We start from the raw sequence: 13,904 nt of genomic DNA, 5'->3' as shown, positions 1-13,904 counted from the left end.
AAATACATAAACATGAGCACCTGCAGACTCACCACTGATTAGGTACAAGAACCAAGTTTCATGGATTTGTTTGTGTACAGGTTTGTTTGTTTCAGGAATTGTACATGATGAGCTACATGAAGTTATATAATATCACGTCAAGGTTTAATGACGTTACGGTAAGACTGTAAGGTTAGCTAATGGAATACAACCACCCTAATGACCAGTGTTGTGCTGAAAATAGCAGATCTACAAGCTCAAAACGCGGCACGTAAAAACAATCATTACGAAGGCATCAAGGCCCGCCAAAATACATTTCAGTCGACTAAATCAACTGTAGATTTAGTCGACTAAAACTAGACTAACTAGACTTAAATCAGATTTTTTTATACTATTTAAATACTATTGAGAAAAAACAATGCTGCTATTTGTCCCAAAGTGACTGCAAAGAAATGCTGCTATTTGTTTCAGAAAAGATTTTATACCCTGTTATAACATGTATATAAATAATGATGCAATGTGACATAGCTCTGTTTACACAATGTTGTATCCCCTCCAACTGTATATACTTTCCCCGTTTCCAACTGTTTTTATTGTATTTTGACACGTGCTTTAATTGTCAATGTAAATGTGTGTTTTCTCGTGCCAATAAAGCTCCTTTGAATTGAATTGAATTGAATCGTAAGGCTTTACTCACGTGATCAGGACAGATTGATTCTCCCGGTCTGCAAAAGTTAAACAGAAGGTAAATAATGATGATAACGTAGGTACAAATTTGGGGCAGTCTCGCATTATGATTCTCAATGTATAGGCATGTACTGTAGCAGACACTTTTCTATCAACAAACTCGAGCTTGTAGATCTGCTATTTTTCAATAGCTAAAGTATAAAATAATGCTTAAAACACCAAAAAGAGGTGTTTTAAAGAAGTACCCAAAATAAAGTACCTGACAACATGTACTGGTAGGCGTTGTCGGACACCGAGAACACGTGGGGCGGAGCTTCACTCCTCTTCTTGCCTCTGTAGGCGTTGACCACCGATTGGTCGTACACCGGCAGCCACTTGTAGGGGTTGACGGTGACGCAGAACAGCCCCGAGTAGGTCTGGAGGAGGACGAACACAATGTTAATACAGTTAACCTAAACCAGAGTAGGTCTGTGGAGGACGAACACAATGTTAATACAGTTAACCTAAACCAGAGTAGGTCTGTGGAGGACGAACACAATGTTAATACAGTTAACCTAAACCAGAGTAGGTCTGTGGAGGACGAACACAATGTTAATACAGTTAACCTAAACCGAGTAGGTCTGTGGAGGACGAACACAATGTTAATACAGTTAACCTAGACCAGAGTAGGTCTGTGGAGGACGAACACAATGTTAATACAGTTAACCTAAACCGAGTAGGTCTGTGGAGGACGAACACAATGTTAATACAGTTAACCTAGACCAGAGTAGGTCTGTGGAGGACGAACACAATGTTAATACAGTTAACCTAAACCTGAGTAGGTCTGGAGGAGGACGAACACAATGTTAATACAGTTAACCTAGACCAGAGTAGGTCTGTGGAGGACGAACACAATGTTAATACAGTTAACCTAAACCGAGTAGGTCTGTGGAGGACGAACACAATGTTAATACAGTTAACCTAGACCAGAGTAGGTCTGTGGAGGACGAACACAATGTTAATACAGTTAACCTAAACCCGAGTAGGTCTGTGGAGGACGAACACAATGTTAATACAGTGAACCTAAACAGAGTAGGTCTGTGGAGGACGAACACAATGTTAATACAGTTAACCTAAACCAGAGTAGGTCTGTGGAGGACGAACACAATATAATTACAGTTAACCTAGACCCGAGTAGGTCTGTGGAGGACGAACACAATGTTAATACAGTTAACCTAAACCAGAGTAGGTCTGTGGAGGACGAACCCAATGTTAATACAGTTAACCTAAACCGAGTAGGTCTGTGGAGGACGAACACAATGTAATTACAGTTAACCTAAACCAGAGTAGGTCTGTGGAGGACGAACACAATGTTAATACAGTTAACCTAGACCAGAGTAGGTCTGTGGAGGACGAACACAATGTTAATACAGTTAACCTAAACCGAGTAGGTCTGTGGAGGACGAACACAATGTAATTACAGTTAACCTAAACTAGAGTAGGTCTGTGGAGGACGAACACAATGTTAATACAGTTAACCTAGACCAGAGTAGGTCTGTGGAGGACGAACACAATGTTAATACAGTTAACCTAAACCGAGTAGGTCTGTGGAGGACGAACACAATGTAATTACAGTTAACCTAAACCGAGTAGGTCTGTGGAGGACGAACACAATGTAATTACAGTTAACCTAAACCGAGTAGGTCTGTGGAGGACGAACACAATGTTAATACAGTTAACCTAAACCCGAGTAGGTCTGTGGAGGACGAACACAATGTTAATACAGTTAACCTAAACCAGAGTAGGTCTGTGGAGGACGAACACAATGTTAATACAGTTAACCTAAACCAGAGTAGGTCTGTGGAGGACGAACACAATGTTAATACAGTTAACCTAAACCAGAGTAGGTCTGTGGAGGACGAACACAATATAATTACAGTTAACCTAGACCTGAGTAGGTCTGTGGAGGACGAACCCAATGTTAATACAGTTAACCTAAACCGAGTAGGTCTGTGGAGGACGAACACAATGTTAATACAGTTAACCTAAACCGAGTAGGTCTGTGGAGGACGAACACAATGTTAATACAGTTAACCTAAACCAGAGTAGGTCTGTGGAGGACGAACACAATATAATTACAGTTAACCTAGACCCGAGTAGGTCTGGGGAGGACGAACACAATGTTAATACAGTTAACCTAAACCCGAGTAGGTCTGTGGAGGACGAACACAATGTTAATACAGTTAACCTAAACCAGAGTAGGTCTGTGGAGGACGAACCCAATGTTAATACAGTTAACCTAAACCGAGTAGGTCTGTGGAGGACGAACACAATGTTAATACAGTTAACCTAGACCTGAGTAGGTCTGTGGAGGACGAACACAATGTTAATACAGTTAACCTAGACCTGAGTAGGTCTGTGGAGGACGAACACAATGTTAATACAGTTAACCTAAACCAGAGTAGGTCTGTGGAGGACGAACACAATATAATTACAGTTAACCTAGACCCGAGTAGGTCTGTGGAGGACGAACACAATGTTAATACAGTTAACCTAAACCAGAGTAGGTCTGTGGAGGACGAACCCAATGTTAATACAGTTAACCTAAACCGAGTAGGTCTGTGGAGGACGAACACAATGTAATTACAGTTAACCTAAACCAGAGTAGGTCTGTGGAGGACGAACACAATGTTAATACAGTTAACCTAGACCAGAGTAGGTCTGTGGAGGACGAACACAATGTTAATACAGTTAACCTAAACCGAGTAGGTCTGTGGAGGACGAACACAATGTAATTACAGTTAACCTAAACTAGAGTAGGTCTGTGGAGGACGAACACAATGTTAATACAGTTAACCTAGACCAGAGTAGGTCTGTGGAGGACGAACACAATGTTAATACAGTTAACCTAAACCGAGTAGGTCTGTGGAGGACGAACACAATGTAATTACAGTTAACCTAAACCGAGTAGGTCTGTGGAGGACGAACACAATGTAATTACAGTTAACCTAAACCGAGTAGGTCTGTGGAGGACGAACACAATGTTAATACAGTTAACCTAAACCCGAGTAGGTCTGTGGAGGACGAACACAATGTTAATACAGTTAACCTAAACCAGAGTAGGTCTGTGGAGGACGAACACAATGTTAATACAGTTAACCTAAACCAGAGTAGGTATGTGGAGGACGAACACAATGTTAATACAGTTAACCTAAACCAGAGTAGGTCTGTGGAGGACGAACACAATATAATTACAGTTAACCTAGACCTGAGTAGGTCTGTGGAGGACGAACCCAATGTTAATACAGTTAACCTAAACCGAGTAGGTCTGTGGAGGACGAACACAATGTTAATACAGTTAACCTAAACCGAGTAGGTCTGTGGAGGACGAACACAATGTTAATACAGTTAACCTAAACCAGAGTAGGTCTGTGGAGGACGAACACAATATAATTACAGTTAACCTAGACCCGAGTAGGTCTGGGGAGGACGAACACAATGTTAATACAGTTAACCTAAACCCGAGTAGGTCTGTGGAGGACGAACACAATGTTAATACAGTTAACCTAAACCAGAGTAGGTCTGTGGAGGACGAACCCAATGTTAATACAGTTAACCTAAACCGAGTAGGTCTGTGGAGGACGAACACAATGTTAATACAGTTAACCTAGACCTGAGTAGGTCTGTGGAGGACGAACACAATGTTAATACAGTTAACCTAGACCTGAGTAGGTCTGTGGAGGACGAACACAATGTTAATACAGTGAACCTAAACCAGAGTAGGTCTGTGGAGGACGAACACAATGTTAATACAGTTAACCTAAACCAGAGTAGGTCTGGAGGAGGACGAACACAATGTTAATACAGTTAACCTAAACCAGAGTAGGTCTGTGGAGGACGAACACAATGTTAATACAGTTAACCTTAACCCGAGTAGGTCTGTGGAGGACGAACACAATGTTAATACAGTTAACCTAAACCAGAGTAGGTCTGTGGAGGACGAACACAATGTTAATACAGTTAACCTAGACCCGAGTAGGTCTGTGGAGGACGAACCCAATGTTAATACAGTTAACCTAAACCAGAGTAGGTCTGTGGAGAGGAGGAACACAATGTTAATACAGTTAACCTAGACCCGAGTAGGTCTGTGGAGGACGAACACAATGTTAATACAGTTAACCTAAACCAGAGTAGGTCTGTGGAGAGGAGGAACACAATGTTAATACAGTTAACCTAGACCCGAGTAGGTCTGGTGGAGGACGAACACAATGTTAATCTTTGTTGAGTTCGTCGACTAAAACTAAGATGAAAAATGTTCGTCGACTACCCGTTTTCCACTGACGAAAACTAAATTGGAACTAAATAAAAACGAAGCTATTATGATGACTAAAACTAAGACTAAATACACTGACAATATCGTCAATAAATAAAAACTAGACTAAAATGTTAGGAAGGGACTATAGTGGACAAGACATCCAGTACAGTATAAGTCATTTTACACTTGCATGCTGAAAATAGCCGATATTTTTGGGGGTCCTTGACTTGAAATATAGAGAACCACTGATATAGAAACATGGGTAGACAAAAGGTATCCTTCCTCCAAGTTGTACTGCTTGTCAAGGTGTAAGTTAAGCAGACTTGAAAAGAAAAGAAGGGAATCCAATTAAGCCACTCCGTCTTTGGTGGAAAATTAAATAGTTTATTTGATGATGAGCAAGGCAAATAAACAACAGGACCTACGCGTTTCGACCAACATGGGTATTTCAGAAAACTGTTAGGATTTAGAAGACCTTTTTTCGACGTCAGGCCTAAAATGAGTTAAGCCATTTTGGGCGGGAACCCCTTTTGGTGTTAGCATTATGTTATGCTTTAGCTATTGAAAAATAGCAGATCTACAAGCTCATAGCGCGCCACCGAGTGGCGCGCTACGAGCTTGTAGGTCTGCTATTTTTGAAAAATCGAAGAACGACTGACCTGACGACAGACCTACAAGCTCATAGCGCGGCACTCAGTGCCGCACTATGAGCTTGTAGATCTGCGATAGAAACATAGCTTTTTCAGAAAACTGTCAGGATGTAGAAGACATTTTTAGAATCTGATCTCAGGCCTAAAATGAGTGAAGCGACTCACGTAGATCATCCATGCTGCGTAACGCTCTTTGAGGTTGAACAGCACGGCGGGTTCGTGCAGGAAGGTGAACATGGCCATGTCTTCGATCTTGTCGTACTTTGGCGGGTTCTGGGGATGAACGTTCTCCTCCTTATGGGTCACGTCCTGCAGGGGAAGGAATGAGAGCCAACAGAACAGTTTGACGTCAAATATTTTAAACCCTTTTTGGTGTTTTAATGTTATGCTTTAGCTATTGAAAAATAGCAGATCTACAAGCTCGTAGCGCTTGTAGGTCTGCTATTTTTGAAAAATCATGAAAATGATAAATGTATTTTCAGATAGGGGTCGGCGACCAATTACATATAGGGCTCCATTGTCGTCACCGCTAAACCCCTTATCCCTAAACTTTGCCTTTTTTTTACTATTTTGAAAAACATTTTTGAATAGTTCAACTAGCCAATCTACATTGACACGTAAGCTTGTAGACTGGCCATTCTAACTATTCAAAAATGTTTTGCAAAATAGTAAAAAAAAAAAGGCAAAGAAGTTTAGGGATAAGGGGTTTAGCGGTGACGAAAATGGAGCACATAATCTTTGGGGGTCCTTGACATGAAAATGTTTGAGAACAACTGACATAGAAACATGCGTTCTTCAGAAAACTGTTAGGATTTAGAAGACATTTGTAGAATCGTCCTCAGGTCTAAATGGGTTAAAATATTTGGACTATACTATAATACTATAATAGGGCACAAAATCAAATGTTAATTAACCTAATATTAGGGGTGTAACGATATAGTAACTGCATCGAAATATCGATTTTAATTTCAAGAATCGAAATATATCGAAATGAAAACAGCAACATTGACTATGTATCGTATCGTTTTGCAATGCAATTAATCTGTATGGAATTGTTTTGCTATGCAAATAATTGATTGTATCAATACTACATTTTTGTGAGTGGTGTTTAGCAATTTTAGAAGAAAAAAGAAAAAGAGGGGTTTAATTACTTAGTTTAGAATAATGTCAATGTATTTTAAATAGTCACTGTATCGATTTCAAATCATTGAATCGTATCGGATCGGATCGCCATAATGAACCAATATCGTCTAATGTATCGTATCGTCAATAGGGATGGGACGATATGGGTACCTCACGATACGATATATATCGCGATATTAGGCCCTCGATAACGATAATATCACGATATTCGATATATTGCGATATTTCCGATATATCGATATATTGTATGTAATTTCATCAACGATATATCACGATATCTGCAGCTACAAAATACGTGGAACTGAAATGAATACTCAATAAACTCCACCTTTGCCTCATACCCTCATCATAATACCTCACAAACACCACCAACTGACCATTATCACTGGTGTCAGTGGACTTGTCCACTGCTGGGGAAATGCATTATGCATTTTGTATTCCCACAAAGCTGTTTGGACAAATCACCATCCAGTAATTCAGTACTTCTGGTTGCTGTGGAATCTGAGAGTGGGATTTGCTTTATTTTAGCTATAATTTCCTCCTTTTCTAAACATGTTGTTCATCACTTCATTATGAACAACATGTTTTTTTTTTAATATCGATATTTTAATAATCAATATCGATTATTTATCGCGGGAGGACGTATCGATATATATCGCCATATCGATATTTCAGCACACCCCTAATCGTCAACCATATCGTGATACGTATCGTATCGCTGTTACAATGTATCGTTACACCCCTACCTAATATATCTATCTATCAATAATTGCCAAAGTTCCCACCACTATGGCAACGTCTTCCTTCATTCATACACAACATAGGGCATTAAGCAACTAGTCGACTATTCAACTAGTCGACTAGTAAATGTGGGGGGGGGGGTTTCCCCGATTTTGTAAGCCTCAAGATCAGGTAGATTATAGTTATAGTCACCAATGTACACTGCTTTTAAATGTACAAATATTTATTTACAAAAAATGACTAGAAGTGAATGCCCTACGACACACATACCTTTCCAAACTCGGTGTGCACGGTGACTTTGTCTCCGTCTCTGCTGGTGACGCTGGCCTTGACGTACTCCACCTCAGGGTCGGACACGAAGCACTCCTTCTTCATGTCGAACGGACGCGTCTGCGCCTCCAGGCGCTCCTTGTCCGACTTCCTCAGAAACATGGCCGCCGCCCCAAACTCTGACATCAGGGCGTCCCCCATCTCTGCGCTCGGAGGTGTTTTTTACACCTGCAACACGTTTAATTACCAGAAGATACATCGTTAGAGTGTCTATGACCGCTGAGGTCTTTACACCTGCAACACGTTTAAATACCAGAAGATACATCGTTAGAGTGTCTATGACCGCTGAGGTCTTTACCCGGCAAACAGTGTTCATTTCGTCGACTAAAACTAAAATGTTCGTCGACTGCCTTTTTCCACCGACGAAAACGAAACCAAATGAAAACGAAGCTATGAAGACTAAAACTAAGACTAAATATACTGACAATTTCGTCAACAAATAAAAACAAGACTAACATGTTAGGAAGGGACTACTGGACGAGAGAGCCAGTATATGTAAGTCATTTTTATGTAAGTAATTTTGGTTGCATGCTGAAAATAGCAGATCTACAAGCTCACAACGCTGCGACACGTCTCTGGGACCCCCAATTTATATTGTACAATCAAAGTTAATGAAACTAAGAGTGTACAAATGGAACCAAATGTTGGTTGCATTTGTACACTCTCAGAGTTACAGACCCATAAGGGTCCATTTGGTTCCATGTGTACACTCTCTGAGTTACAGACCCATAAGGGTCCATTTGGTTCCATTTGTACACTCTCTGAGTTACAGACCCATAAGGGTCCATTTGGTTCCATTTGTACACTCTCAGAGTTACAGACCCATAAGGGTCCATTTGGTTCCATTTGTACACTCTCAGAGTTACAGACCCATAAGGGTCCATTTGGTTCCATTTGTACACTCTCTGAGTTACAGACCCATAAGGGTCCATTTGGTTCCTAACTATCATTTAGCCCTCAAGGACCCCTAGGGGTCCCCGGACCCCACTTTTGGCCGACAAAGAAAGAACGCACCAAGTACAGTACCAAGTGACATAGAGCAGGGGTTCTCAACCCGTGGGTCGCGACCCCTCGGGGGGTCGCCAAATTATTTTAGGGGGTCCCCAAATTATAAAAAAAAAAAAAAAAAAAAAGAATTGTTTTTATTTATTTTTTCTATTTTTTTCCTATTTTTTCACGATTTTTCAAAAATAGCAGACCTACAAGTTCAGTGGCGCGCTATGAGCTTGTAGATCTGCTATTTTTCAATAGCTAAATTATAACAATGCTTAAAACATCAAAAGGGGTTCCCGCCCAAAATGGTTTAAGGTTATTGTAGCAGTCAATTTATATTGGGGGTCGGGAGGGGGTTTTCGGGGGTCCCCGGCCAAAAACGTTGAGAACCCCTGACATAGAGCACCGATGTCTGACGTCAATATCAGTAGAGGGCGCTAAGTCCACAGGTTCATGTACATTTTTATTTGCATTGTAATCCCCATAGGGGGGTTTTAGATCGCCTCATAGAAGTACTGTGTTTGAATCATAAACAATATCATGCAGGCCGTTTCACTCATAATGGATATGAAGAATCAACCGACTGTGAGAAAACGCTAATGTTACTGCTGCGGAATTGTTTTTTTGTTAATTAGTCATTTTCGCTAGAAACAAATATAAGTATCAAATATACTGTAAGTGACTGACTGTTGTAAACGATACAGAGACACCTCCCCCGACAATATCACAGAGACCGTTTCCTTTATTTTTGGACCACAATTCTTATACGAGACGATTTTAAGAGTACCCCATGATATTCTACCATAGAGAAACACTTCCATGAACCAGGGGATGAGCGTCGAGTGACGTCAGGACTTCGGCGCTCTATTGATGAATTTCCAAATATCATCACAGTATGCCGCAGCCACCCCTGGACTGGCGACAACAGCACCCACTTTGAGAAACCCTGATCTACACCCTATTCAGTATTTAAGTCCGACGTCATTTTTTAGTGCTACGTTACGTCCGGGTCCAAGTGGCACCAGCTCCCGTCCGCATCTCATTGTAAATAGAATATCTAAACGCGTGAATCTTTTTACAATGGCGTTATTTTCCAGAAAGGAACCCATTGAGGGTTAAAATGGGTCTTAATGCTTCCAACTCGAGTAGAATTATTAATGTTTTGTAAGTTGCCATGACAAAAAAAAATATGATGTGGAGACAATAAAGACTATTATTATCATTATTATTGAAGGTGGTAACAGTCCATTTGCTCAGTAAAATATTTCGGGGGCATATTTAGAATGTTTGCAGGCTTGAGTATGTTGAATCTAGTTTGCATTAATTAGGATTTAGTTGACACAATGAAATAAAATGGCGATAGTATTCCGTGTGGGGCAGACGGCCTGTCACCGCCAGATTTGGGAGAGCAGCGCAGCTTTGTTGTTGCGAGGAAAGCAGTAAAATGAGACTTTCGTGGTTGTTTTCCTATCAGATTTAGTCCGACGGAGTCACAGCGTCACAGTATAACTCTATGGGGACACAAAAGCGACACAAAGTAGGACCCGGATGTATCTCAGGAGGGGGCGCTCACGTCACAGCTAAAATACTGAATAGGGCAGTGGTGTGGTGCGTGCACCCCATGTGGTGCGCGAACGCCCTCTAGGGGGTGCGTGACATGAAAAGGGTGATGGCGGATGTATGGTGTTATTTAAGACAAACGGCAAAATCTGGTAAACCACTGTTGTGAGGAGATGTATAGAGAGCAGCTGTGGGGAGTATATACAGCAGCTGCAGTGACATTCTGTGATTATTTGCTTATTTGCTTAGATAGCATTTTATAAAGACTTATACGGACTTGCATTTTATGTAGTCATAGCACTTTATAGTATATATATGTATAGTATAGTATGTATAGTTTATATGTATAGTTTCATTATATAGATATTCCACTGTTACGCTCTTAGCTTCCGCATGTTTCATGATAACTACTTGTTATGTATGTGATGTATTGCCATGCTTTTGTTTTTGCTTATTGTAAATCGCTCTGGATTAAGAGCGTCTGCTAAATGCCTAAATTGAAAATTATTTGCCATAATCATATAAAAAATATATCATTTTCGGCCAAATACAACGAGACCGAGCGTTGGGGGGTGCGTCAGCTAGGGCAGGAGGTAACAGGGGGTGGGTCCACGGCCCTATAGGGTGCAACGACACTATCATCACACAAACAGTGACTTGCCTTGTTCTGAACCCTGATGACGTGGGTGTGGCGGTCTCTCTCTCTCTCTCTCTCTCTCTCTCTCTCTCTCTCTCTCTCTCTGGGATAACTGCATGGGAACAAGGACAGAAACTAATGAAAAGCAATAAACAATCCGATCCGATGTGCTAGTCGAGTGCTAGTTGAGCCCTCGGGGCTAGAGTAATTTTGCCGCAGGCATTCGTTTTGGTATCAAAATTACGAATTTAATATACAATAACTAAACAGAAATCTCACTTGAAGTGGAATGCAATACTTCATTAAAATAAAAGTTGAGGGGCCCCTGGGCTGCAGCCAGGGACGGATTAACCCCCACGAGGGCCCCTGGGCCGATAATGTTTTTGGGGCCCCCATAGCGCGTGAGCATGTGACATTTTTGTGTCTTTTCGTGTTTTTATCATCTTTTTGACCTAAATTGAACTAAATAAATGGCCAATTTCAGGGCCTCAAACCCAGTTCTGCGCGATCCAGTTTCCTTGAAGGGCCCCTGAGAGCCAAGGGCCCCTGGGCCACGGCCCCACTGGCCCAATGGCTAATTTGGCCCTGGCTGCAGCCCACCCTATAGCCCAGTGGTAAATCCAGAGGCCCTCTTTGGGCCCTATTATGCGTGTCTTAAGTACCAGGTCTTATTACTTAACTTAAGACCTGGAGGCGTGGTCAATGCTGTTTGGCCATTTGGCTCAGAATAGCCAAATGGCATTGATCACGCCTCCAGGTCTTAAGTTAAGTAATAAGACCTGGTACTTAAGACATGCATAATAGGGCCCTTTGCCTCTCCAGTCCTGTGTGTTGATTTCGTCAGCAGAAATAGCAGATCTACAAGCTCACAACACGTCACGTCGTGCCGTGTTGTAAGCTTGTAGATCAACTATTTCCGCTGTTTTGTAAATTATTTGGAAAGAAAGACATTTTAAATGTGTCAGTGATTTCTTTGTTAAGTTAGGCTATACTTCATCATATCTGCTTCGATATCTACTTCGTCATATCTGCCCTGCATGTGCAATTTGTTATTACGAAGCCTAGTAAAAGGCAAACACAAGGCCTGGGCCGTGGCTCAGCGGTCCAGGCACCTTGGCTGGTAATCCAGTCTGGCAGTGTGCGGCGGGTTCGACTCCCGATCCCGACGGCCCTTACTGCATGTCACCCCCCCATCTCTCTCCCCATTTCCTGTCAGCCTACTGTCTGTCCCTCCATAAAAAAAAGAAAATAAAGGCAAAAAGCAACACAAAAAAACAGAAAAAAGGCAAACACAAATGCACATGGTAACGTTCCAAATATGTTCACTGAAAAACTAAAAACAAAACACAGTTTAATCGTTACTCGCAATTATTTGTGCGACAATTAATGGTCAATTTAAATGTGTAATCGTGACGGTCCTACTCAACGTGTCGCGCTGCGACGTGTTGAGAGCTTGTAGATCAGCTATTTTCGGGGTGCAACTCTTTATCTAGTGGAGATGCGGTGTAGCGACATGGATTTCTAAACAAATTTGTTCAGCGCAAAATCCTGTGTTCAAGTTCAGGAGACTTCGGGGGGAAAAAAAGCAATTCTCCTGAACGCTGCCTTCCCGCGTGGCATTGGAACGGAGTGGCATTTGCATTTCTTTCACCATCAGTAAATGCTGCATTCGTGGTCTGGAAAGGACAGTTGTTTTACAGACGGGTAAAAGGGCAGGGGCTGAAGCCCCCTTTGATGTCTATGGGCTATATCTTGCGAAGCCTTATCCCTAAACTTATTTTGCCATTTTTTACCATTTTAAAAAACCTTTTAAAATAGTTCAAATATTGATCTATAAGCTCACAACGTGTAGATGTAGATCGAAATATTTTTAAATGATAATGATTAAAAGATCAACAGGTATAAATTAAAGATGTATCTTCTTCCTGCTCCTTTTCTTTTCTGGTATGGAATATGTAAAAAAAGAAGAAAAAAAAGTACAAAGTAAAATTAATATAATCATGTAAAACCATAACTGAAATGAAATAAATAAATATGAAATGAAATTTTCAAAATAGTAAAAAAAAATCACACCCGTGTGAACTGAGTGCTGCAACTCCCCTCTATTGGTTCTCTGTATCGTTCCAATTTGTATCGTTCCAATTTCAGTTCCTATTGGTTCTCTGTATCGTTCCAATTGCATTCTCTCTCTCTGTTTAAGGCACAACAGCGCCACTTTTTCCCCTACTGGTGCTCTAAACATAGTAACATAGTAACATAGTAACATAGTAACATAGTCCCATAGTGACATTGTTGTTCCTTGGAGTGGTTGCACCCATAGATATATATAAACCCTAGATAGCTCACCCGCGCTGTTGGCCAATGGAGAGCGACGTCGTTACGTGGCGGCCATCTTACCTCGGGACACATAACATTGTGTCTATGGGGCATGTACTCTTAAATGACCATAACTTGCTCAATTTTCAACCGATTTTCAAACGGTTTGGTTTGTTATAAACGTCAGAGACGTCCGCATACGTATATGATTTTATACGACGTTCATATAAAAAACATAAATTAAGCAGATAAGCGTCCTGAATCATAGCCACGTTGACAACGTTTGTAATAAACCAACCCGTTTGTAAATCCGTCACGATTTGAGCGAGTTATTACTGTTTCTGTTTGAGCTGCCATTGAACATACTGTACTGTAGCCCCGAAGTAAGATGGCTGCCGGGTGAACGACGTCAGAAACTCCGCCTTGAGCCATCTAGTGTTTATATATATCTATGGTTGCACCACTCAAAAATGGCAAAATACGTTTATAGGGATATGGGATAAGGGTGGAGCAAGATGGAGCCCTATAGTGTGCACGTCCCTCCCCACTGCTCTCCGGTGTTATCCTCCGGTCA

General features: G+C 41.2%; 2 protein-coding genes across 2 annotated transcripts in view; one reads left to right on the top strand and one right to left on the bottom strand.

Moving 5' to 3' along the window:
* The window catches only part of LOC306940346 (myosin-7-like), a gene marked incomplete at its 5' end in the record, with an annotated part of 60,977 nt that extends 53,012 nt beyond the window's left edge, over positions 1–7,965 (bottom strand). The window contains 4 exons of the mRNA XM_079525367.1: positions 677–704; positions 926–1,082; positions 5,776–5,919; positions 7,765–7,965. Of these exons, the coding sequence (XP_079381493.1) occupies positions 677–704; positions 926–1,082; positions 5,776–5,919; positions 7,765–7,965 (530 nt within the window). The remainder of the gene's footprint in view (positions 1–676; positions 705–925; positions 1,083–5,775; positions 5,920–7,764) is intronic.
* Positions 1–13,904, top strand: part of cttnbp2nlb (CTTNBP2 N-terminal like b) — a 420,337-nt gene that overhangs the window by 342,069 nt on the left and 64,364 nt on the right. The window lies entirely within an intron of this gene.

Source organism: Electrona antarctica, assembly GCF_951216825.1.
Source record: "Electrona antarctica genome assembly, chromosome: 2".
NCBI classification, from domain to species: Eukaryota; Metazoa; Chordata; class Actinopteri; order Myctophiformes; family Myctophidae; genus Electrona; species Electrona antarctica.
Note: the sequence above shows the minus strand (reverse complement) of the source record. Positions and strands in the feature narration are given on the sequence as shown.